We start from the raw sequence: 26,671 nt of genomic DNA, 5'->3' as shown, positions 1-26,671 counted from the left end.
TTTCGGTTGGGGGACAGTACTTGGTGTTGTTGCATTTCTCCCTTCGCCCCTCCTTGGTCAGACTAACAGCTTTTTTTTTGTATTTTGGCGTCACTCTTGAAAGTTCGCTTTAGTCCAGTCCCCTCCCGAAGCGCAAATACCAACACACTTCAGTTTGCGCCAGACGCATCCCCAAACAGTCCGCCGCTCCCTGCGCTCCTCTGCAGAGTGGGACGACCTGCAGCAACGCACCGCCGGGCTGCCGGTGTTCGTGGATCTAACGGAGTTCTTTGAGAATTAATCCACTTGTTTTACTGGACACTTTTGTTTCATTTTAGGGTTTGTATTTAGTTGTTGAATTTTTACGAGTTTATTTTGTTTCCTCGCTTTTCTTGATTGATTTATCCCGGATCTAAAGTTATGGAATAAAAACGCAGATGTATTTTTTTAATGCATATGCTAGAATAAGTAGCCCACATCCAACTTTGATGAGGGGAGAAATCCTGGTGAAAGGAGCAGCCCCACTGGAGCGGGAAGAGACTTTGCAGGTACAGTGCCCTTGTCACCGTTGTGTTGTACCAGTATGTGCATCTAGAACTCTGCTCTGCCACCGTGCGTAAAACTCTCTAACTTTAAGTAGGTTATCTGGCCACAGCTTCCAGTGTGATGGAGCTGGCCTACTTATGGTCGTGCGTGTATATGATAATGCAGAAAACATATCGAGAACGGAGGGAGAGAGAGAGAGAGAGAGAGAGAGAGAGAGAGAGAGAGAGAGAGAGAGAGAGAGAGAGAGAGAGAGAGAGAGAGAGAGAGAGAGAGAGAGAGAGAGAGAGAGAGAGAGAGAGAGAGAGATAATAACGGGGGGCGAGAAGGGGGAAGAGAGAGAGGGCGAGATAGATAACAAGAGAGAGAGAGAGAGAGAGAGAGAGATAGTAAGGGGTGGGGGTGGTGCGGCTGGCAGAGGGAGAGCTAGTGCTTCAAAGTGTTGGTTTGTTTATCTGGCACTATGAACAGAGGGTGAGGGTGAATGTCGGTTTAATCAGTGGGTGTTAATCTGTAATTAGTTGGCCCGCACGCTGCCCATGCCGTGTCTAAACACCCGAAAGGTGCTGGGAAGTATCCGGCAGCTGTCATAGAGATGGTCAGTTTGATGTCTTGATCTCCTTATGTTTTTTTTACATGGTAGCCTAGGTCGTGTCATGCAGTGAGATGAAGACCACATCTTCTGTGATGCTTAGTTGGAAAATGAGATGATTCGATATGTTTATTTCTTGTGCATATTCGTCAGCAGCGTGGGCAATACAAGGAGAAATTGTGTGGCACGACTCTTCTCACGTGATGCTCTCATGGACCTGTTTCCCAGCAGAGTCCCCCCCAGTGAGCCTGAAGATGTGTGGGAGTAGGCTGGTGATGGTGGCCGTGCTGGTGATGGCGTGCTCCGTCCCAGCCGCCCAGGCCTGTCCCCGGTCCTGCAACTGTTACCAGGCCAACGAGGTCCACTGCACCTTCCGCTCCCTGCTCAGTGTGCCACAAGGCCTGCCTGCTCACACACAGCGCATCAACCTGGGGTAAGGACACACACGTGCACATGGATAGACTCACACACGCACGCATACACAACCACACAGACACACACACACACACACACACACACACACACACACACACACACAAATACACACACACACACACACACACACACACGCATCCACATCCACACAGACACATACACAGACACACACACACACACAAGCATGCACATGTACAGACACACACAAGCATGCACACAGACACGCATGCACAGACACGCACATGCACGCACACACTTGATGCCGGCACACGCACGCAAGCACACATACACACACACACACACTCACACACACCCACACACAAACACTCATGCACACACACTGGTGAACACACACACTATCATGCACACGTACACATTCACCTCGACACACTCATGAAAACACACACTCTCATGTACACGCGCACAGTTTTTTTATTGTTTGCCATTAGTTAATGATGTCATCAGTCAATGCAATCGTGCATCTGTTTGCTCTGATAGCTTCAACAGCATCACCAGGATCCCTGAAAACTCATTGGCTGGCCTGAAGAGGGCGGAGCTTCTGATGCTCCATAGCAACGACCTGAATCAGATTCCAGACGGGGTGTTTGGAGACATGAGATCACTACAGGTAGAGGATTAACGGCGGATCATATGCTAGACTTTGTGCGTCATGGCTGGGGATTAAATGCAGTTTCAATGCCGCAGCGTGCAAATCATCATGAATACGTTTTATTACAGCTGCCGCTAATGCACAGGCTGATATGAAATGTATCACCGCTTTCTCTCAATCAAATTCATTATCCAATTTCCAGTTTTGACTGACTTTGTGTAAGCATTTTCAGGGAAATCATTTCAAATTCAGGATTCTTTCAAATTCCAAGCAGACAATCAGTGATTTGGGGATAAGGAAATAATGGGGGGGGGGGGGGGGGAACTTGGTTCCCACCAAGTTCCCCTTCAATCCCCCTCCGTGGCTTCAGAAAGAGCTACCCAGAGCACAGGGCTTATGCTTGGGCCTCTGCCCTGGTTCAACTAAGCTCCGTCTCAATGCTAAACATTGGCATGTGTAGCGGTTGCTCCCATGTTTGAGTTATGGGTGATCAGCACCACTGCTTCCAGAGGTATTTACAGTAGTCGTACAGGAGGATGGCTGACATGTGTTGGATATTGCTGCAGGGTGCAGGGGATGCTACAGCAACAGGTGTGTGGGCACTCTGTTAGGAACTCCTCACATTCATGACTTAAACGCAGACCAAGATGCGCATTGTGGTCCGATTTGGCAGTGCAAATCAATATTGATTCATATGACAGTTTGCTATCAGCCCTTAAAGGGGAACTATGCAACTTTGGCCACTTCTTCGCTGTTTTCTTGGTTTGCGCTCGCATTGAGCTCCCCCTACAGCTTCGGAGGAGATATTTTACAACACTGTCATAACAACTCCTTGACGACCCTTCTCCATCCACTTCTACGCTAGCCATGTGCATTTGTTTTCAAAGAAGCCGGCGAATGCCTGGAGCCATGTCCAAGGTAGAGGTTCATAAAGAGTAGACAAGGTTATATATTTTCAAAGGGTGTATGTGTTACAATAAACCCATCCTTTTTTATAGTTCATGGGGAGGTGTTATATGCTAGATTAGAATTGTTTTACTTTTGTTGTTGAACAGAACGATCAGGGTAAGGGTGTTGGCCTAATCTTCCAGACACGATGCTGTGTCTGGAAGATTAGGGACACATTTATGTTTGCGTGTAAATGCTTGCAAATAAACATTGTAGATAAATATTATTGTATTGTTTTAAAACGTTTCCATTTTTTTAAATAACAGATGGTTGCACCACCTTTCTTTCATTTGTTCAATAATACACACTTTGGTTAAAAAACAATGCTGTTTGCCAACGCTTGTAACTAAGAAAAATACAAAGAAATCTTTTTACAAACATGTTTACAAGCGGGGAACTAGACCAAAGCCGGTATAACATGGATAAATCTATAATCAGAATCAGAATCAGAATCAGAATTATTTTAATGGCCAAGTATATTCACACATACAGGAAATTGACTTGGTGTGGTTGGTACATAAGACATGAGACATAACATAACAAAAAAACATAAACAAGAACAAAGGACAAATGTTTTTTAAGATAATAATAAATAATAATAAATAATTGGGCATAGAAGGGCAAGTTAGTTTGAGTACGTAAACCCAGAGTCATTGTGATGCAGGGGGCTTGTTTGTGAGCCCAACTGCCGTGGGGAAAAAACTGTTCAAGTGGCGAGAGGTTTTGGTCTTAATAGCCCGGAACCTTCTGCCGGATGGGAGACGCAGAAATAGGTGGTGAGCAGGATGAGAAGGATCAGCGATGATCTTCCCGGCTCTCTTGCTGGTCCTTAACTGAAACAGGTCTAGAAGAGATGGCAGGTCGCAGCCGATTACCTTCTCGGCTGACCGAATGATCCGCTGCAGTCGGCTTTTATCCTTTGCAGTAGAGGCAGCGAACCAGATGGTTATAGAAGAGGTGAGGATGGATTCAATGATGGCTGTGTAGAATTCCACCATCACTTTCTTCGGCATGTTGAATCTCTTTAGCTGTCGAAGGAAGAACATCCTCTGCTGGGCCTTCTTGATTTTGGAGGTGATGTTCTCCGCCCACCTTAGGTCTTGTGCCATGACTGTTCCCAGGAATCTGAAAGACTCCACCATTTTAACTGGGGAGTCACACATGATGAGGGGGATGGTTGGGGCTGGGCTCCTCCTGAAATCTGCTACCATCTCTACAGTTTTTAAAGCATTCAGCTCCAGGTGGTTCTGGCTGCACCAGAAAGCCAGACTGTCGACTTCATTTCTGTAGGCGGCCTCATCCCCATTTGAGATTAATCCAATGAGGGTGGTGTCATCCGCAAATTTTATGAGTTTGACAGAGGGGTGGCTGGAGGTGCAGTTGTTGGTGTAGAGGGAGAAAAGTAAAGGAGAGAGCACACAGCCTTGGGGGGCTCCAGTGCTGATGGTCCGATGGAGGTTAATGGAGGTTCACGTAGCGTAACAGTTCTGTTGCCGACGAATATGTGCAAACTAGCAGCATTCTTGCAAGGTACTGCATTATATGGCCAGCCCGAAATATCACAAGGCTATACACTCTTAGAATAATCGGAGGCATTCGAATAGCGGTCTAGTGATCTAAATAAACAAGAACCTGGATTCTGGGATTTTACAGGAAAACAACCATGAAAACTAGGGGTGGGAATCTCTTGGCACCACACAATTCGATTCGATTCCGATTATGAGGTCAACGATTCGATTCTAAAGTGATTATCGATGCATCTCGATGCAAATTTTTTTTTTCATGTACATTTCCATGCGTGATTTACAAAAATATATATCTACAACTGAGTTTGCTACTCAGAGTTTGCTAATCACTTCGTACTTTTGTGATGATCATTAAAGACATAAACAGATGAATTAACTTATCTAATATTTTATTAGAGAGAAAGCTTATTTCACCAATATGACTTTCTATGAACAATGCAATAATCAATGCAGCTTGCATTGATTATTGCAGGTTTCAGTTTTATTGTCTTTCTAATCTTTCTTTTCTATGTCATTAAAAAAAAAGCTGCTCTTGAATTAGAAGGAGTTCTTGTGTCTGGCTGTGAGTTTGCGTGCATGCTACACGTAGGCTGAACGCAATCGTGTCAAGACAAATCAGATTGGCCAATACACACTGAGATAAATTAAATAATTTTAAAATGATTAAAATTATCCCTCTGTGGCGAACAGAATGTTGCAGCAGGCGAACAAATTAAAAATGTTTTATTTATTTTTTTAATTCAGATTATTAATTTATCTGCATGGAGAGAGAACCGTTCTAGAGAGAATCGCGATGCATCAAGAATCGATTATTTTTCCCACCCCTAATGAAAATAAACGTGTTTGGTAGCAGGTACGCTAACACCCCAGCAAGCAAGCAAACTAGAAACATACAGGGCTCACAACAAAATGGTCGAGCAAACAAATTTTTACAGAGACATCAACATCAAAAAGCCACAATACAAAGAAGACAAAGTTCACCCAAGGGTACTTACAATTTCAAGAGCAACACAGCCATGGCAAGTTGGCATCCGATTTGAAGTCTTCTTTTTCTTTCAGTTCACGCTATTCCTGAGAAGCTCGCCCAACGTTTACTCGTGTCTGGCCTCTCTGTCGGCCCGTCTCCCTTTTCTCTTCTTCTGTTTCTCTGACATTGTGTTTCTCTGTCTCTTTTTTAGTCGGCTGATCCGTGATGAATGTAACAATCCCTTCGCTACTTGTGTTTAGATCGAGCCGGTTCCGTGTTTGTCGGTCTGTCGTGCCGTAAAGCAATTCGGTGCTTCGCAAGACACGAGACTCCTGCGAGAGTGGGCGGCCGGTCGCCGGCAGAAACTTGCATATTCCCTTTTTCCGCCAAGATGCGCTAGGGGGAGTCCAAACAGTGACCAATCAACCCATAAAGTGTTATAGAACCATCACAATGTCTCTTAACCTGTTATATTAAGGTAACTTAAGCCAAAAAAGTTGCATAGTTCCCCTTTAATAGAAGAAGAAGAATTGTTTTGTTAGCACATTTTCATTCTTCTTCGAAGGCTGGCTGATGGCGACCTTGGGGTCAGAGTTGGCCTATGTAGCCTACCCCTCAGTGCGGAGCCAATGTTTATTCATCTGCATTGAAATGTGCTGATCGGCAGGGTAATTCCACATGTTGACATCCTCACGTGCTACATCAGTCACCATACGTCGAATCCTGCGAGCTAAGCTGCTAGCTGAGCTTGCTTGCAGGATTCCTTTGGCACTGTATTGATGTTTTTTACATACTCTGCTGCTTCCATTCCATTTGTTGTTTTCTTAAGATTTCTCCAAGTGTGTTATGCATAAAACGGGTCCTGGGGAGAGATTATCTGGGATAAAAAGAGTTTCCAAGGCTGGTTTCAGACTTCAAGAACGTAAATCTGTTGTGAGGATCGGCTTCTGTTTCTCATGATGGAACAGGTCGGAAGAGCTGCTTTTCATTAGGCTCACCGTACGTTGTGTTTACTCATAACTCCTAAATAATCAAACTCTCACATCAGTTGTGATTATGGGAGGTATGTGCTGCCCCCCCCCACCCATCCCCACTCAGATGTTAACTCTGTGTGGACAGCAGATGTGGATGTCAAAACACATTCTTCTATAGAAAATGTCTTCCAAGTCCCATATCCCCTCATCTCCTATACCGTGATGTGCCATGCTCCAGGTTCCAAGACATATAGCTGTAGACTCCCAGGCTCCTGTCCGGGACTTACTCCTGCTGTTGACTCATCCCAGCCTCCTACTCATCTTCTCCTCCTCCTCTTCTCCTCCTCCTCCTCTTCTCCTCCTCCTCTTCTCCTCCTCCTCCTCTTCTCCTCTTCTCCTCCTCCTCCTCCACCTTGTGCTTCTCCAGGTGCTGAAGCTGAGCTACAACAAGCTGGAGGAGATCTCCTCCTCAGCCTTCTCTGGCCTGACGTCCCTGCTGCGCCTGCACTTGGACCACAACCACCTCCGACACCTCCACCCGCGGGCTCTGCTGCAGCTGCCCAGCCTGCGGCTGCTCCGCCTGCAGGGCAACCGGCTGCACCAGCTCCATCCCCGCAGCCTGTGCACCCTCTCCCTGCTCAACACATACTACTACTCCACCCTCAGGCAGGTGCCAATCAAACGCCCTATGAGATCCTATTGATGGTTGGGTCGTCGTGAGAATGTATTCGTCCATTTTCTTTGGCGTCAGCCGCCATTAGCATCGATGGTGGATGCAGATGAATAGTATGATTTCAGTGATGATTATGTTGTTTATTTGCTTCTTTCGTACTCTCCCTCCTCCAACTCACCACCTCTTCACACTCCCCTCACTGCATTTATTTCATTCACACATTTCTTTTCTTTTCCTTTCCTTTTCTTACGGCCTCCTCCTGCTCCTCCTACTCCCCCTCCTCCTCTTCCTCCTCCTCCTCCCCCTCCTCCATTTCCTCCTGCTCCTCATCCTGTCTCCCCTCTAACAGACATCTAGATCTGTCCAACAACAGCCTGGCCTCTCTCCCTGAACCAGCCCTCTCGATGGCGCCCCTGCTGGACACGCTGGTGCTGTATTCCAACCCCTGGCGCTGTGACTGTGCCATGGCCTGGTTCCTTGGCTGGAGTCGCGCCCACCCAGGTGGGATAACGCTCTGGTGGACGTTATGTTTTCTCCTTGGTGTTTTCTTACATGATGCCTTTCCCACGTCCTCCCTGCTGGGCTGGTGGGGCGTGTAGCGGTCCCAGCGTTTCCCAGCAGCCTGCAGGGTTACTACACAGGGAAGGATAGGGTAGTGTCTGGCTGGGCTCGACACCCAGCAGAAAGGGTTTGGGAATCTACCAATCTACACTCTACTAATGTCTCCAGCCCCCCGTACCTGCTCCTCACTGACCTCTGTATTATTATACCGCCTCGTCTCCTTCGGTTTTCGGAGGCAATAGTGCGCACCATTCGAGCAATGTTTTTGTATGGACTTTTTCTCGTTTTGCCATCCAAATTGATATTCTTTATTTTTAAGTTCTTCTTCAATAGGTCATCTGTAATCATGAGTCTCGTTATAAGTCTGGGATTAATCAGACTCATAATGACTAATCTTTTATTATGAGTCTGGGATTAATCGTCGTGAGAATATATTCGTCCGTTATCTTTGGTGTCAGCAACCAATAGCATCGATTAATCGGTGCTAATTCGTTCTTTTGTCTGTTATCCTCTAAAAAAGGTATTAAGTAGACAGTCAGTGTGTGACTCCCGGTGGATATTACGTTTGATCCCCAATGTTTTCTCAAGTAAGATCTTAACAAGTGTACTCAGAAATGTGTGCAGTAGAAATAGTATCAGACTATCATGAAGTGTACCTAAAAATAAGCGCACTTCAATTTGAGGCACGCTTTTTTTTAGGTACACTTCATGATAATGTAATACTTGAAGCACAAATACCTTTGTGGTGGGAGTCAAACACACCAGTTATCCTCTTCACTGGCCATGGCCAGCGACGGACTGGGAAATGGCTCTGGTCTTCTGGAGCCGAGCGTGAGCATACGTTTGACGTATGTTCAAAGCAAACCCAAGGGTTAAGACTTGTATCACAAACCCCCTAACAGATACCCCAGGCAGCCCCATGCCTTTGATCTAAATGCTTATTTCTTAGTTTGTATCGTTCAAATTGGTTCATATTTTAATTTGGTGGAAGTGGAGGGGGGTAAGGGGCATAACACAGCCCTAACACAGCCCTTAATGACGTACTCACACCACTGTCAAATAGTCATATCTTACGTCAATGAAAGGCTATTGACGTGACCAGTATGGTTTAGCTAACGTCTGACCGCAGGGTGGTGGGTGAACCAGGAGGGCTGACCTCCCAGGGCTCAGAGGGCCGACCCCCTGCTGTCTGACGGCAGGGCGTCGGGTGAACCAGGAGGGCTGACCTTCAGGGCTCAGCTGGCCCCTGCTGTGTGCCTGGGGCCCAGTGCTATGCTCGGTCTGCAGGGCCCAGGTCAGGGTCCGGGGCGCTCTGCACGTTCTCCACTGGGCCACGCTTCCCACCGTCCATTATACACCACAAATTAAATACATAGTATTGTCTACTGGCCGGTTCGGCCCAAGGCTTCCAGATCTCCTGATGGCCAGTCTGTCCCTGGACGACCCATGCCTCTTTGTAGCATAGTGGTTCCAACGGGTCTGTAATGCACCGCCAATCAGAGTGCTTGATGATCCAGCCCAGGTGCAACCACACATTCTTTGCCCTAACAATGCACACTCCTCTAGTTCTGTTTAAATGTATGCTTCATACCAGACATCAGGCATTTGGGCGCATGATAGAAAGCAGGGAGTTTTTTGTCAGTTACAAAGCACCTGAGTTTGAGATGATAATACCTTTAGCAGCAACCCTCTTGTGGTTAAACATAATCCCCTATTCCCCTCCCCCGAACTTTCTCTCCACTGTCTCGACGTCACTCTCTCTCTCTCTCTCTCTCTCTCTCTCTCTCTCTCTCTCTCTCTCTCTCTCTCTCTCTCTCTCTCTCTCTCTCATACACCCTCTGGTTGTCCTTCTCTCTCCCTCTCCCCCTCACAGACCCTCTCTGCTGTGTTGCAGCAGTGGAATCAGCGTGGAATGCGACATAAGTCTCATTGAGATGCGAGTTACACCTGCCGTAACTAATTTGTTGTGACACCTCTGTATTGTGTGTTGATATGTTAATTACTGCTAATGAGTGTCTGTACAATCAAAGTGGAGTGCAAATGTCAACCACATGTACTTACTGTGAGACATGTGACGCATTGATACGCAGAGTAGGTCAGGCTCCACTCATTCATCAAGCCGCTAATGGGAGCTGATACCTATGATGTGCTATAATCCATCACACATAGTTGCTATTAAGGGATGTATATCAAACAGATCGACACAATCAACCCCCTATCTAACTGTGGCTTCTCTTTTATTTCTGTTAGGATTGATGAAATGCCCTGGAGGTCCTCAGTGTCCAGTCTGTGATACGCCAGTTTATCTACAAGGGCGTGGCTTGCTCCGGCAGACCGACCTACAATGCACCTCCCCCAGCATATTCTCATCAGGAAGAGACCCCCCTTCTGCTGGGGACCCTGGGGAGATGAAAGAGTTGGAATCGTTCAGAGAACCTTTAGGCAATGCTTCTTTAGGTCTATCTGACCACCAGGGGAACAGTGTTGATCTGAGCTGCAACGTTACCCACACTCTGCACTCCCCTGACATCCCACCACCAGACCTGTCTCTACCCAGTGCTGCTCCCATCCCTATGGCTCTTTCCCTCTCCCTGGAGTGTGCTGTGGAGAGAGCAGGCTATGAGAGCCTTTGGAGGATCCTGGCGTACTACAGTGAGACTGCAGTACGCCTGGAGCGGGAGATTATGCTCAGCAAACCCCCAGCATTGGCATACCGGTACAGGCAAACAGCTGAGACTGAGGGATACTACTACACCGGAGTCAAGGCTTCACTGAAGACCACACCGCACTGGATGCTACAGCCAGCGGTGAGCCTCCAGCTGAACAGAGCCCAGTCCAGCGAACGGAAGGTCCAGCTTATACTGACCACCAGGGTTTCCGTCCACCCTGACCCCATTTATCGGTCCTCATCGTCCTCTTCTTTAGCAGTAGCTGACCCTTTATCTCGTCATCCATGGGCTATGATATTAAGTTCCACAGCTCCCTCAGCATATGCAGCCGTAGCCGGCAGTAGAGTAGAGATGTCCTGCCCTCTGGTGAGCTCTGGGAACTTCACAGTACACTGGATTCTCCCAGATGGGTCCAAACTGGTCTCCCCTTACCGTAGTACTGATGATAGGGTCAGTGTATCAGATTCCGGTATACTTTTACACAGAACAGAGTCTTCAGATGCTGGCCTGTACTACTGTGTGGCCCAGGCAGGCAGTGACGTGGATGTTTTACCCCTACGGCTCGCTGTGGAGGAGTCTTCGATTGCAGCCACTGGGGAACAAATCGGGCCCTCTGTCACAGGGCAGGTAGGGGAGTTCGTCACTCTTCTGTGTAATGCCTCTGGTTCGCCCACTCCTCATATCAGGTGGCTGCTACCGGATGGAAGTACAGTCCGGTACGGCACCACCGTACCAGGCGGAGCGAGCGTACAGTCAAATGGTAGTCTATCCCTGGCACAAGCTTCTCTAAAGGACGACGGCAGTTACCGCTGCATGGCAGTCAACCAATACGGCGCTGACTCCCTCTCCATGCGGCTGGACATTAGCGCACAAGCCGGACCGTTCAGGTCCTCTTTCCACAGAGGACCCCAGTCAGCTTCCGGCCGCTCGACTAGGATACGAGCCCCGTTGCTACGGGATACTGTTGTGGAAGATGGATCAGGGGATAATAGTGAGGAAGAGAACCCTAAGGTTCCCGTTATTAATAGGAGGCGGCCCCAGTATCCCCTCAACCGGCGCTTGCCGAGCGGTCATCCCAGAAGACGGGGGCCAATAAGGGGTGGGAAACCCCTGAGGGAAGGCGGGCCGCCGTCTCAGAGCCAACCTGGAAGAAACCGTTTTGACAGCAGACAGAGAGTCAGTGCAACCAAACAGAGGATCGACCCTAAGAAGTGGGCCGACCTATTGGCTAAGATACGCCAAAGGACCACCCTTAATAGCACAACTCCGCCAACTGAAGTGGAAGAGCTTAGTCTCGAACCTGTAGACAAGGAAACCAACACATTGACGAGCAGGGTTGATGGAGAGGGCACTACCGGCAGTAAAAGGGAGGAGGTTTCAAGTGACATTGACAGAGTTTTGGGTGAGGGAGGGAATAATAGAGACCGACAGCAAGGTGAAGTAGAAACCGAAGGATCAGCTTTTGAGGATGTCAGTCTTCAGGAAGAAGGCCTACAGCCCATTGACCACATTATTACACAAACCCTGACAAACACCGAGATTAGAACCAACCTTCTGGCTAACACGGAGACGGAGAGTGGGACGGAGCGGAACGCGCTGTCGGAAACACAAGCGAGCAACGACAGAGAGAACAAGGCTGACACACAGACACAGTCAATATCAAAAACAGAAGCGCCGACAGCCCAAGTCACGTCAAAACAAATCTCCATCACAAACGAAATAGATTTAGAAAAGCCGGATCCCAGTCCAACAAGGTTTCAAAACAACCATCATCGAGTAAATCCTGTTCCCAACACGCGGCCAGAGAGCCCCTTGGACACACGCAGACGGACCAGCCAGCGCAGGAGACCATTCACCCGGTTCAGAGTGCGACCTAAGACCCCACCCCGACCTCTTCCTGACCCCAACAGCCCGGGGTCGCAAGCTGTCACCCTCGACACTCGCTCCAACCAAATGTCTTCTTCTGCCCCCCCGACCCCCTTTGCAGTCAAAGAGACCCACGGCTTGGACCGCATCGGGTCTGACAGCTCTCTCTCAAACAGCCTGGATGTGGATCCACCGTCTCCCACTCTGTTTGACTCTTTATCCCTCTCCCTTTCGGCCTCTCCATCCCCGTCTTACTCACCGCCTCGCTCTCCACCCCCCCAGACAGAGGAGGAGGAGGTGTGGGAGGAGGCAGACGAGGAGAGGGGTTCACCTACTGGGAAGCCCTCGGACACACTGACTCTCTCCACTGCTCTCCCGGACCTGATGCAGTACGATCGTTTACCCCCGCCGCTAGCACCAGATATCTCCCTCGCCGGGGAGATACAGACAGACGTACAAGCACAGGGACAGCCGCCCTCAGGCACACACACTGACGGGGTCGTACCGCAGCATGCCGAAGAGATGGAGGAGGATCAGCCTTTCCCAAGCACCTTCCCCTCCCGAGTCACTTCCTCCCCACCCCCCCAGTATGTGGTCCCCAGTACTACCAAGATTACCACCGCTGCTACCACCACGAGTGCAAAAATGACACGTATTACATCAACCACTTCTGTTACAAGTATTCCGGCTGCTGTCAGTGAGTCCACTCTCTCTGCTATTTCAAGTATTAAACAGGGAGCTCCAATCCACTGGGCCAACTCACCCACCAGCACCACCACCTCCACAACTACAACAGCTAGAACCACCACATCCCCTGTTACTGAAGATACCACTGCTGTCTTCATTCCCTTAAGAACTGCATCTGTGACCAGCAAAACTACTGCTGTTGTTACAGCAGCCTCCACCACCCCCTTCACCACAGTGACCGTTCAGACCCCTGCTAGCTCCACCACGTTCACCATGCCTAACCACTCGAGTATACCTCAAACCAGCATCAGCCCTGGTACCAGAGAACACTCCAGAGAGAGGCCAGGCCCAGGGCTAGTTGTTCCCAGAGAGAGGCCAAGCCAAGGGCCTGTTGATCCCAGTGAGAGGCAAAGCCCAGGGCTAGTGGATCCCAGAGAGAGGCCAAGCCCAGGGCTAGTGGATCCCAGAGAGAGGCCAAGCCCAGGGCTAGTTGATCCCAGAGAGAGGCAAAGCCCAGGGCTAGTGGATCCCAGAGAGAGGACAAGCCCAGGGCTAGTGGATCCCAGAGAGAGGACAAGCCCAGGGCTAGTGGATCCCAGAGAGGGGCCAAGCCCAGGGCTAGCTGATCCCAGAGAGAGGCCAAGCCCAGGGCTAGTTGATCCCGTTGAGAGGCCAAGCCCAGGGCTAGCTGATCCCAGAGAGAGGCCAAGCCCAGGGCTAGTTGATCCCGTTGAGAGGCCAAGCCCAGGGCTAGTTGATCCCAGAGAGAGGCAAAGCCCAGGGCTAGTGGGTCCCAGAGAGGGGCTAAGCCCAGGGGTAGTTGATCCCAGAGAGAGGCCAAGCCCAGAGCTAGTGGATCCCAGAGAGAGGCCAAGCCAAGGGCTAGTGGATCCCAGAGAGAGGCCAAGTACAGGGCTAGTGGATCTCAGAGAGAGGCCAGTTCCAAGCCATATCAGACCTGGACCGGACTGGAAGAGTCCTTCGGTGAACTCTATTCCGGACTCCCACAGCACCAGGCCCATTCTCCCAGCCTCGCCCATCCTGCCAGGATCACCTGTGGTGAGTTAAGTTCTCTCCGTGGGTACTGAATCGTTTTATACATGTCTATTTTGTGTTGTCAGCAATACGTCATCTTTACGACACCACTGGGATGCGTGGGATTCGCTGGGCGTTGGGTCCTGTAACTGTTGCCATTTTCTGGCAAATAATTTTTATTGAGAAAAAAAACATTGTTTTCTGTAAATGACCTGCTGCTAAATCTCTGCAGATGTTTCATGGAGATCATCGTGAATTAATTTAGATGGGGGTAAAAACGGGAGAAATAGAAACCATGTGTTTCATAATCAACAACATAATCCACTTGGGGGGGTTCTAATCCTAAAGGATTAAAGATAATTGGTCATTAATCCTTTTCCAGAGTTCTGCAAGAAATCCAATCCTGCCATTAGCTCCACCGCAGGTATGTCAACACAGACCCATCATGTCGTTCTAGTCCACTTGATCATAGCATACCACTGTTTTGGAAAAGCACGGGCTGATATTTGATACAAATCTATAAAACATTGAACACTGGGAAATAAAAATACACAATTCATAATTTGTAATGCAAGACGAATATAGCTGGTGTCTGTTAGTGAAAAGTCTTTGTTCAGCTCCCCAAGGTCCCGGTGGAGAGGTCCAAGCCCAGGATCTCTGACCCCCACAGCCGGAGCGCCTCCGTCCCGGCCGGCAGCGTGGCCAGGCTGGACTGTGAGGCCCAGGGAGAGCCGGCCCCAACCGTCACCTGGACCAAGGTGTCTACAGGTACGACCCACACACAAACACACACAAAAGCACACATGCAGGCACACAAGCACGCATACACGCACGCACACTCAACAACACACAAATACACACGCAGGCGAGTACGCACACACAAACAAACACACAATTGCACACATACACACTAATGCAGACACACACACACAGACAAAGAATAACATCTTCATAAGACACTTCTGACAGCAAAATATTCTATTTAAATTTAGAGCATGATCATGGGAAGACACAGGCAGCAAAGTTAGCAAGTAAAGATTGAATGAGACAAAGGGTGAACATGATTCTTAGAGGGAAACTGTCACATTGTGGATAGTTAATACAAAGGAAACAAAGCTGAGGGGCAGTGACCATTGTGTAGAGTTTAGAATTGGCCATGGCTGAAGTCAGCCAGGGTGGGAGGGATCAAGTTAATTTGCGATCAACTACGGGTGAAGTGGACATGTCTGCAAGGCCGTAAAACAATTAAAGGATTACACAACAAAGAAGTCAGTCAATTGGCCTCAGTATCAGACTAATGCTGTAATCCATTTGGATGGTATTCCGGTACGTGCAAGTCGTAAGTTGCAAATCTCCCAACTCTCTTGCGGCATTTGCGGAGGCACGCCTTTTGGTGTAGCTTTCCCGTTTCTCATTGGCTAGTCATTGTTATTGTTGCTACATTAGCCTCTTTAGCAAACCAGCTTGAAAACAAACAGCACAACTTTACATTGTATTGCACTCACAGCAAGAACGTGCAATGAATAAATTGGTGTCCGGCATAAAGTAGCAATGTAATCAAGTGTGTAAGAGCATTTAAAATCTACATTAAAATGACCATCATACAAATACAAAGAAAATAAATCTCTTTACGGGCGCAGCCATTTTTGTTGACGAGTAGTACGGTCGGCCTCATTGAAATCGCTCTACTTTCAAAGCGACGAGATGCTACGACAAAAAGGGGGCGGGCCTCAGTGAAATGCAGCAAGAAAGCTGGGAGATTTGCAACTTACGACTTGCACGTACCGGCGTACCATCCAAATGGATTACAAAATTAGTGGCCACAGTGGAAATGCAAAATGCAAACTATCTTATTCCCTTTCAATTAGAGAGAGGAAGGGAGAAATCTCTAGCTCCAAGGAGAATGTGAATTCCAAATTCCTTTTCAATTGACTAGTAATTATGTAAACAAAATATGTTTAATTTGTATATAATTTTATATTTAATTTACAATATTACAACTCATAGGTTCCAAAGCATAAACAAACACACACACATGCAAGCACACACGCAAGTACAAACACACACACACACACACACACCCACACACACACACCAATGATAATTGTGTTGCATGAAATATTTTCCTCTAGCTAAGCCTTCTTAATTGGGTGAACGTACTAAAAAGCCTGAGAGGTGGACTTACACTTTCACTTGGTTTCGCCATTAAAATGGCTGCTGGTGATGTCTGAAGTGCTTCATTTAAACAGTGCCAAAGCAACTTAACACCCACTTACACCCAACATTACACACTCACATTCGCACAATGGGGTTTTCTTCAGCGGACGTGATGGAAAATGAGAGTGAAAGGCAAAGCCTTGGAAGCATTCCCGCGTTACACCGGCTACGATGACTTCAGCTTCCTCTGGCGACCCTCCCCACTCCTCCCGCGCTCCCGCTGTCTCCTCTTACACATCTTGTCTTCGTCTCTCTCCCGCCCTCCCTTAGAGACCGTTCCCCTCCCTCCCCCCTCTCCAACCCTGTAATAGCTCTGTTCCTGTCCTCAGGGGCGGTGATGTCAGCCCAGGCCAGAGCCCAGCGCTTCCAGGTGCTGCCCAACGGAACCTTTGTCATCCACGACGTCGGGCTGCAGGACCGGGGGACGTACATGTGCAGCGCTCACTCTTTCCTCGGTCGGGACAGGTGAGAGAATGATCATATGTAGGGTCATATGTAAATGGTGAATGGACTGCATTTACACAGTGCTTTTCTAACCAGTGGCATATCAAAGCATTTTACAATATTGCCAAACATTCACTCATTCACACATTCATACACAGACGGAGATGTCAGCCATGCAAGGCGACAGCCAGCTCGTCAGGAGCAGGCAGGGTGAGGCGTCCCGCTCAGGGACACCTCAACACACTAGGAGGAGCCTGGGATCTAAATAGCAACCTTCCGGTTACCTTCTGAGCCACATGCCGCCATATACAGTATGCCATACATATGTCTATGTTCATATGCCTATGTGTGAGATTGGTCACTACGGATATTCACACTTTGCTATGAATCACGGTAACCTTCCTATCACGATGCTTCATGTTGAAGCAGAGCTTTGGATTGATTCAGCTCAGCTGTTGGATGTTGTATGGGAAGTATTTTGCCTAGTGACATTTAGGTGATGTAGACATGTGCAACGGTTATGATTTGGGTACAATATTATTGATTTAGTATACTCTTATCATCATTTCCTCGTGAAAGGATGCTCACAACTCTGGAGGTGTGGTCCCGCCCCCCTCGGATGAAGCTTGCCAATTACAGAGAGGCTACCATCCACCAGGGCGGGGATCTGTCTCTGGACTGCCAGGCCGACGCTGTCCCCGCCCCGCTGCTCTCCTGGGTCCTGCCTGACCGCTCTGCCCTCACCGCCAACTCCACCCACCCTCGGATGACCCTGCATCCCAACGGGACGTTGCACCTCCGGGAGGCCGCGGCCCAGGACCGGGGCGTGTACCGCTGCGTGGCGTCCAACCTGGCGGGCGTGGCCAGCGGCTCTGTGCGTCTGCACGTGTCCTCGCTGCCCCCGGCCATCCTCCAGCCCCGCGAGGAGCTGCTGGTGCTGGGCCGCGGCACGCCGCTGTACGCCCACTGCTCGGCCCGCGGCGCCCCACCCCCCACACTGCGCTGGCGGACCCCGGACGGGACCAGGGTCCGGCCCTCCCAGTTCCTCCATGGCAACCTCTTCGTGCTGCCCAACGGCACGCTGCACGTGCGCAGGCTGGGCCCGGCCGACGTGGGCGGATACGAGTGCACGGCCAGCAACGCGGTGGGCGTGGCCAGGAGGACGGTGAGCGTGAGGCTGCGAGGGGACGCCGCCCCCTCCCTCCCCCCCGAGGCGCCTCGGGACAGAGGCCAAACCTCCCTACTACTCCCTCCCCTCTCGCCTCCCTCCTCCGACCGCGGCCCCCCCACCTCGCCACAGCCACCTCCCAAGATCAACAGCGCAGCCGCCGCTCTGCCCCCCACCTCCTCCCTGGACGCAGGCCGATCCCAACCCTCCTCCTCCCAGCTGTCCGAACCACCCCTGCCCCCATCCCACCGCAGAGGCTCCCTGCCACTCGGCAAAACAGAGGCCGTGCCCTCCTTCTCCGCAGGGGACCGGAGCAGAGATTCTCCTGCCCCTACCCACTCGTCGGCGCCCGTGTCTCCGCTGAGGAAGGCCCACATCGTGGACACCTCCCCCTCCGCCACCGCTGTCCATTATGGGGGTTACCTGCAGCTCCACTGCTCAGTGTCTGGTAACCCGACCCCGTCTATCATCTGGAGGACTCCTGCCCGCAAGCTTGTCGACGAGCACTTCAGGTAAAGGGTTAGGGTGTGTGTGTTTGTGTGTGTGTGTGTGTGTGTGTGTGTGTGTGTTTGTGTTTGTGTGTGTGTGTGTGCGTGTGAAAAGACTGCCTCTGTTGGGTATGTGTGAGAGCGTGTGGTTAGAAGGTGGATAAATCAAAAAATGAATGGAATGTGTGTGTGTGTGTGTGTGTGTGTGTGTGTGTGTGTGTGTGTGTGTGTGTGTGTGTGTGTGTGTGTGTGTGTGTGTGTGTGTGTGTGTGTGTGTGTGTGTGTGTGTGTGTGTGTGTGCGAAGAGTGTAAGTGTTTATGTTTACAGCTCGTATGGTTGTGTGTGAGGGAGTGTGCGTAGAAGGTTAGGTGGATAAATCGGAAATTGAATGCAATGTGTGTGTGTGTGTGTGTGTGTTTGTGTGTGTGTTTGTCCTTGACAGCTCTGACAGGCGTATGAAGGTCCATCCCAACGGCACTCTGCTGGTCCTGGTCGTGACGGAGAAGGATGCAGGTGACTACCTCTGTATCGCCCGCAACAAGGTTGCCGACGACTACCGCCTCCTCCGCGTCACCGTGTCCACAAAGCCCGCCAAAATAGACCCCAAGCAGTCGGCCAATAAGATGGTGCCATTCGGTGGATCACTCAAAGTGAGTGGGATTTGAAGGGGGCTTGATATATTTACTAAATCTATTCATTCATATTTTATTCATTACACAATTTTCACTGAAATGTGAAATATTCAGATGAATCCATAGAATGAAAAGTGGTATTCTGTTGCACTCAAGCTCATAAGACTGTTGCCATGGTGATTAATCAACCAGTTTACGAGGCTACACAGAGATTATAACCATGTGGCTCCCCAGGTGGACTGCCTGGCGTCGGGACAGCCCGACCCAGCCGTGAGCTGGAGCCTGCCTGACGGCACCATGGTGAACAGCGTGCTGCAGGGGGAGGAGCCAGGACCAGGCCGGCCGCACGGTGAGCCACTGCGGCTCACCGTGTTTGGTAATGGGACGCTGCTGGTGCCGGTGATGGGGGTGACAGAGGAGGGGGAGTACACCTGCTACGCTAAGAACAACGGAGGCCAAGACACCATGAAGGTAGTCTGCATGTTCATTAATCTTATATGATCGTAATCTATGCCATTTTATCACCGTTTCTATATAGGGGTTAGGGTGAGGAGAAAACAGGTGTTAAATCCTGTGTTTTTGCCAGCCTTTGCTTGCCTTACAGTTTGTGAACGTCGTGCTCCGAACACAGTTGCCATTGTTTTCATGATGTCAAATGACCTGATGGCAGCGAGGTGTGTGTGGGTGTGTGGAGCTCGGTCCGGGCAGCGTTGGAGGGCGTCCGAGAGAAGGTTTAGCTTCTTTGACACGTACAGGTTTAAAGCCATAGTGTGTGGCGCATTTCATATAAAATACCGCTCTTTATTACGCTCATACTTAACGGCACTAAAAACGTACCTGTTTATCTTTTTTGATCTCATACTATCAACTCTGATATTTTGAGGAAACATCATTTTTCACTTACCTATCGTTAAACAGAATAGCAGCTTACCGTTCTAGAGCTTTAGAGCTACATTTTGTTTTTCTTCCATGTCACAAGCATTCAGTTTTCTTCGAGCAGAGTTCCAGAACACAAATATCTAGATGTAGCTCTAAAACGATAAAGATGTCCTGTTTTATTTATTTTAAAGAACTCACTGTTCACAAAGAGTTGAGTGAAACCACTCAATATATCTCCTTTGGAGACGGTTATTTCCAAAAAGGTCTGCTTTGGTTTTAATGTATATCTTTTGAAGAATGAACATCAATATGAAGGTACGAGCTCCTGATTGTTTGTCGTACAATCTAAACCAGGTCAAGGTCCAGGTCATGAGGGACTCCGCACCCAGCTTCTCCGACGCCCCCGGCCGCCATGTCACCAGGGTGCGCCCGGGGGCCACCGCCGTGCTGCGCTGCCGGGTCAAAGGAGACCCCGTTCCGACTGTCACATGGTTCTCCCCCAACCACCGTGTGATCCCGCGGAGCCTGGGATCCCGCTCCTTCTCGGAACGTGTGGTGGTGGTCTCCGACGGGACCCTGGAGGTCCGCACGGCTCAGCGGGGCGACGCTGGGAACTACACCTGCCGAGCGCGCAACGCGGCCGGGGAGAGGAGCCGGATGGTGGGCCTGGAGCTGGAGGAGCTCTACTACACCCCCAACACCAGGGGGACCCCGAACGTCTTGGGGACGCCCAATGGCCGGGGCACCCCCTGGCAGGGCAGCAGCGATGTAAACCCAGCCGGCGGTACCGGCAGCAGCAGGCCGCATGGGGACATCCATCAGTATGCTCCCACCCACGGAGCCGCTAGCCGCTTGGCTAGCAGCGGTGGAGTCAGCAGTCAGTCTAACAGTAGAGTCTTCAGCAGTCCACCCACCTCTGACATTCAACTAGCAAACACTGGCTCCAAACCACCCAGTCCGTCTGGCGACAGTGTTGGAGTGCAGGACCGGGGATCCACAGCAGGGCTGGGCCACAGGCTCAACACTGTGGGCGGGAATAACAACATAGCGATCAGACAAGGAATAGCCGGAACACAGCGGAACCAAGGGGCTGTTACAGTGAACAGCGGCCTGGCGGCGGTTGGAGGTAGCGATGGCTGGGCGGCCCGCAGCAGTCATAATGAGGTGGCGAGCGGAAGACTCGTTAATAAGACAGGCTTACTGCCTGCCCACACTGGCTCACAGCCTGCCCACACTGGCTCACAGCCTGCTTACACTGGCTGGCTCCGGGGAGGGGCTACTAGCTTTAGCAGCAGGAGCCATGCTACCAGTGGCGGTACCTCCAGCCCCAGCCACGCCACACACACGGTGAGCGGGGTCTCCTCTGTGCAGCACCGAGCGGGGAGGGGCCAGACAGTGCTGCTGCCCTGCCCATCCCACGGCTCCCCGCCCCCCCGGCTGTACTGGCTGCTCCCGGGGAACGGCGTGCTCCCGGCGCCCTACTACGGCAGCCGGCTCACCGTGCACCGTAACGGCTCCCTGGAGCTGCGAGGCCTCCGGCCCAGCGACGCCGGGAAGCTGGTCTGTGTGGTGCAGGGGGGCGGGGGGGAGACCAGGGTCCAGGTGGAGCTGTCCGTGTCCGACCCCGGGGGGCCCGGGGGGGAGCTGACCCTGCAGAGGGAGCCGGCGGTGGTTCTATCGGTGTCCCCCCACTCCGGAGACCTCCCGCGCGTCTCTCCGGGATCGGTCCGCTCCCTTCATCCCACCCCTCTGTTGCCTAAGGCGCTCCGGCCGGGGGGCCCCGTCTGGGGGACGTCCCCACAAGGAGGCTTGTTCCTGCCCTCCCTCCCTCGGCCTGCTGCTCCCGTACTGGTCCCAGCAGCGCCAGTCGCAGACAGACAAACGCCCGTTGTGAGCATCAGAACGGCCTCGTTGGTGAGCATCATCAACGGGGAGGACCTCCGCCTGTCCTGCCATGCAGTGCCCGGCGCTGGGGGCCTCCAGGGGTCCTTCTCCTGGACCCTGCCCAGGGGTGAGGTGCTGTCCCAGGGGCAGAGCACCGGCTCTGGCCGCTACATGGTGCTTCCCGACGGAACGCTCCACGTCCAGCAGGCGACGGTGTTCGACCGCGGGAGCTACACCTGCCGCTCCACCCCTAACGGCTCCGCCACGGCCGCCGCTGTCACGACGCCCGTGATTGTGATTGCCTACCCTCCGCGCGTCATCAAGGGCCCCCAGCCAGTCACCTACACCCGGTTTGGCGTGGCTATCGAGCTACCCTGTCTCACCATAGCAACGCCCCGGGCCGCGCTGACCTGGGAGACGCCGGACTTGACGCAGCTGAGGGTGACAGGCCAGGCTCGTATCTATGGCAACCGTTTCCTCAGCGCCCAGGGCTCGCTGGTCATCCAGAACCCGACCAGTCGAGACACGGGCTTCTACCGATGCACCGCCAAGAATGTGATGGGAGCCGACTCCAAGGCCACCTACCTGCATGTGGTTTAGCGCTGACGTGATGGGAGCCGACTCCAAGGCCAGCTACCTGCATGTGGTTCCGCGCTGACATGACACGTGCACACTGAGACCGACACTGGGACATGCCTGCATGACTGAAACTCCGAGAACGTATGAGGCCAGCAACGCATCATACATGAAGTCTGCATCGAATAGAAGCAGAAGCATTTCTGCTCACACAGAGAGAGAGGAGAGACAGAGAGAGAGAGAGAGAGAGAGAGAGAGAGAGAGAGAGAGAGAGAGAGAGAGAGAGAGAGAGAGAGAGAGAGAGAGAGAGAGAGAGAGAGAGAGAGAGAGAGAGAGAGAGAGAGAGCGAGCAAGAGAGCAAGAGAGAGAGAGAGAGACAAATGGAGAGAAATCTCAGCTGCTTCTCTTTCTACCTGCCAGATTCCTCTATTCCCTGAAGAGTCATCTCTTCTGCCCAAATGAACTGCAAAACTCTGTGCCGTTCATGCTGTTAAACCCGCTTCAATTACTGATGTACTATTAATATATAGGTCTTTGTATTTAGTTGATGTGTACCTTTTTGAATCTGTTGTTTTGAACAGGTTTTGTATTAGAGTTGCCTCTCTCAGGTGAACAGGGGGAGGGTATTTGTTTTTATTTTTACAGGGAGATACATTTCAGATGGTTCCACGTGAATAGGGTCTGCAGACTGCTGTACCTTCTGTATGTTATCTGGATCCACACACTGTCATTATAAAGCCAGTAAAATGTAAACTCTGAGGATCAAACCCAGGGCCAAGTAGGACATTAGTTTGGTGTGGTGCGGTACTAAATATCACAGGGATGATTCCATTGGCCAACCGGAATGGCCAATTGTAATTGAGGGTATCTATTGCAATTGCAATAGATACACATTTACTCTGAGCAAATCAGTACCATGCAATATTTCATGAAGCAGAATATGTTGTTACCGTTGTGTTGTGTTATAGCGGTCCAATACATCAGAACATCCCCCATGTCTTATTTTCTACAGTGTAATCTCCCACTTAACACAAAGCATTCCCCACTCTTCTCTCTTGGTGCTGCCTATTGATTTTGCAGGGTTTTGCTTTGTTTCCAAATTAATTAAATGGTGCAGTTCACATCAGATATTACTTTCATAGAGAAACGTAGGACATAACTCCTGCATCAAATGATAATCAGCTCACCGTCACCCTGTCTGGACGTGGTAATACTATTACAAAAAACAAATATATTACTATAAACACATATCACACATGCATTAATAATTCTTCAAATCACTAATGTTACACGTGGTTAACTTCGCTAACCCAATTTAGAAAAGGATTCTGCTCCATAGACATGAAATAATGATATAAAACAAGTAACCCATTTAGACAAGAAGTTTGCGTAATTACATGTCAGAATAGGACAGTACCTCCAGAATAACTTCTGGCGCGCTCTTCCTGTGACCCAGCTCACAGTTACTTTGAAGCCAGTGTGTGCCCCGGTCTCCAGTCCTTTACGTTGCAGTGTCAGACCTCCCTGTCTCCCTCTATATATAGAGCAGGCTGTTCCCATCAACACAAACACACTGCTCCAACTCTGCTCACACACACAAGCACACACACACAAACGAACACACACACACACACACACACACACACATATACACAAACAAACACCCATATACAAACATACACACACAAACACGCATGCATACATACACACAAACACACACACACATGCACATATACACACAAACATACATAAGCACACACACACAAACACAATCACACACACACACAAACACACACACATGTGCACAAACAAATGCACACACACATACAAATACATGCACGCATACACAGACACATACACACACACAAAAGCACACACAGTGCCCCACCACGGCCCTGTGAAGAGTTTATATTGATAGGGATTATGTGTAAATTATACTGAAGCTGGGTAAATATGCGTGCGATACCAAAAACCTGGAATAATCCAGTTTAATAATCATGAAGCGCATACCAGGTCTTGTATCCATAACCCTGTTTCCTCTGTTGTTTTAAGTTATTTGTCTTTGAAAGACTAAGTAAGACAGGGAGGCTGTGGTGTTTCCACCGTGGGGGGCCAGGGGACACCACACTGCCACCTACACTTGTTTGCTTTCCTTTTATCAACTGCTTCTCTTTTTTAAATAAAATAACAAAAACGATCTGGATGAAGGCATTTGATTGTTTAATGATGCAGACAGATGTGTGTGCGAGTGTGTACCTACAAATGTACCCTAAAATACAGAGCTGAAGGAACGTGATGGGAAGAGCATATGTGGGGAAACGGATCTGGTATGTGTGCTGGTGTGTCTAGAATCACAGAGACACACAGAGACACAGAGACAGACAGAGAGACACACAGAGACACACAGAGAAAGACAGAGAGAGACAGATGCAGACAGAGAGAGACAGATACAGACAGAGACACAGCGACACAGAGACGGATACAGACAGAGAGAGAGAGACAGACAGAGGTACAGACAGAGACACACAGAGACAGATACAGACAGAGAGACATATACAGACAGAGAGAGAGAGAGACAGATACAGAGAGACAGAGTGAGAGGGAGACAGAGAGGGAGAGAAAGAGAGAGAAAGGGAGTAAGAGAGAGAGCGTTGGTTTATCATGGGAACAGAACGCCGTTATCCTCAACCTCAGCTGTCATACCAGAAACAGGGTCTTGGCTACAAAATCGACACATGGTGATGACATCATGTCCCCCTCCCTGTGAAATGTATTTGAATGGCGATGGTGATGATGTCAGCGGTACCAACATGGCAACTGCACGCTCAATCGACACATGGTGATGACATCATGTCCCCCTCCCTGTGAAATGTATTTGAATGGCGATGGTGATGATGTCAGTGGTACCAACATGGCAACTGCACGCTCAATGCTTTCTTCTGTCAAACCTGGTGAAAAGCAGAGGTTTCATCGAGAGCGACTGGGAGTCCTATCAGATGCTTGTCATTGAGGAGCATGTCGCTCCAGAAGGCCTGCAGACAGGCTGCAGGCAATGCAGATACTTAATATCCAGCCTGGCCTCTGCTTGTTTAAATGGTTAGTTACAGGTTCAGTGGGTGCCATTTAGGAGCTATTTTTGGAGTGTCGTTTGTTAGAAATGTCGTAGCTATTTGTCAGCAGTAAGTGAGTGAAATGTGCTGTGAGGAAATCTGTTTTAGTTTATCACCAGACCTCCCGGAACATTTCTCACAAACCTGGGCATCCCTTTCCTGATTTGTTTGTGGAATCCATTTCTCCTGTCAATCAAAGTTGAGTGAAACGCCACACTTTGCAACGGCAGAGAAACGGCAGGAGGGAAGAAGCTGAGAGGAGGGCTTTGTTTGAAATCCTGCCTTCTTCTGCTCTTCTATGCTCCCTCTCTTTCTTACCCTCAAACTGGACTGTTGTGTACAAGGAAGATGCGGGCGTCCCGGGGGTCAAACCCATAAGCAGGGCATTATTAGCCCCCAGTGCTAACCAACAGGCTGACCCGTCTGTTTGTGACTTGGATCAATTAAAAACAAATAGAAAATCTATTACCAAAGAAAATTAGAAGGTTATCGTTGGTGAAGAGTAGTGTTGATCGTCTCATTTGTCTTCACAGAGGAGATATATATATATTTATACCAATAAGACCCCTTTACTCTGAGGTACCTGACCAAAGGTGCTCCAGGTCATCACTCAACGTCCATGGCTTCCTCTGCTCCACCTCTGCAGCAGAGCCAGCGGAGTCCCATGATGCACTTATGAGCTGCCAGCCAGTTGACGCAGAATACCGCAGCAGAGTTTTCTAATTTCTCCAACCCGGAAGCTATGCCTTTAGTCTAAAACCTGGCGAAAACACAAGAGCCGTCCTAGACGTAATAACACGGAGCAGATGCAGAGCAGGAACGTCTGTAATTGCACACATCAATGGTGTCATTATTGATTTGCTACGCCCGCTGAGTCTGGCAGTCGGACAACACGCACATCCCAGCTATTCCTGCTTCTTTTCATTCTTTCTAGTATTTTTTCTTGCGTTATCCATGTATTTAAAATCATTAAGATAGAGAGTTAGCCTTACAGACAATAGATAGGCATCAGTTATTTATTTTATTTTACTATTGCGCCTTGTGGTTCCATTTGAGTACAAATGGAAAACTGAATAGTCAAGCTTATTTTATATTATATCATTGATCATAGCCCCTTTAGTCTGGATTAAAGGTGAAAGAAGAGAGGCTCCTGAATGGATGATGATGATGATGACCATGACCATGACCATGACAATGACCATGACGA

The 26,671-nt window shown here is 49.8% G+C and overlaps 1 protein-coding gene across 2 annotated transcripts in view; it reads left to right on the top strand.

Moving 5' to 3' along the window:
* Positions 1-24,551, top strand: part of LOC132449212 (matrix-remodeling-associated protein 5-like) — a 24,870-nt gene extending 319 nt beyond the window's left edge. The window contains exons 1-13 of one of the 2 annotated variants that reach the window (XM_060040934.1): positions 1-527; positions 1,346-1,547; positions 2,048-2,177; positions 7,002-7,240; positions 7,597-7,748; positions 10,059-14,089; positions 14,448-14,489; positions 14,683-14,833; positions 16,612-16,747; positions 17,306-18,406; positions 18,826-19,033; positions 19,250-19,486; positions 20,249-24,551. The exon at positions 1-527 is cut by the window's left edge and continues 319 nt beyond it. In XM_060040934.1, coding sequence (XP_059896917.1) covers positions 1,369-1,547; positions 2,048-2,177; positions 7,002-7,240; positions 7,597-7,748; positions 10,059-14,089; positions 14,448-14,489; positions 14,683-14,833; positions 16,612-16,747; positions 17,306-18,406; positions 18,826-19,033; positions 19,250-19,486; positions 20,249-22,378 — 8,736 coding nt within the window. In that variant the 5' untranslated portion in view covers positions 1-527; positions 1,346-1,368 and the 3' untranslated portion in view covers positions 22,379-24,551. The remainder of the gene's footprint in view (positions 528-1,345; positions 1,548-2,047; positions 2,178-7,001; positions 7,241-7,596; positions 7,749-10,058; positions 14,090-14,447; positions 14,490-14,682; positions 14,834-16,611; positions 16,748-17,305; positions 18,407-18,825; positions 19,034-19,249; positions 19,487-20,248) is intronic. The other variant, XM_060040935.1, reaches the window with a different exon arrangement.
* The last annotated feature ends 2,120 nt before the right edge of the window (positions 24,552-26,671 follow it).

The sequence above is a fragment of the Gadus macrocephalus genome, chromosome 20, assembly GCF_031168955.1.
Source record: "Gadus macrocephalus chromosome 20, ASM3116895v1".
Classification (NCBI taxonomy): domain Eukaryota; kingdom Metazoa; phylum Chordata; class Actinopteri; order Gadiformes; family Gadidae; genus Gadus; species Gadus macrocephalus.
Note: the sequence above shows the minus strand (reverse complement) of the source record. Positions and strands in the feature narration are given on the sequence as shown.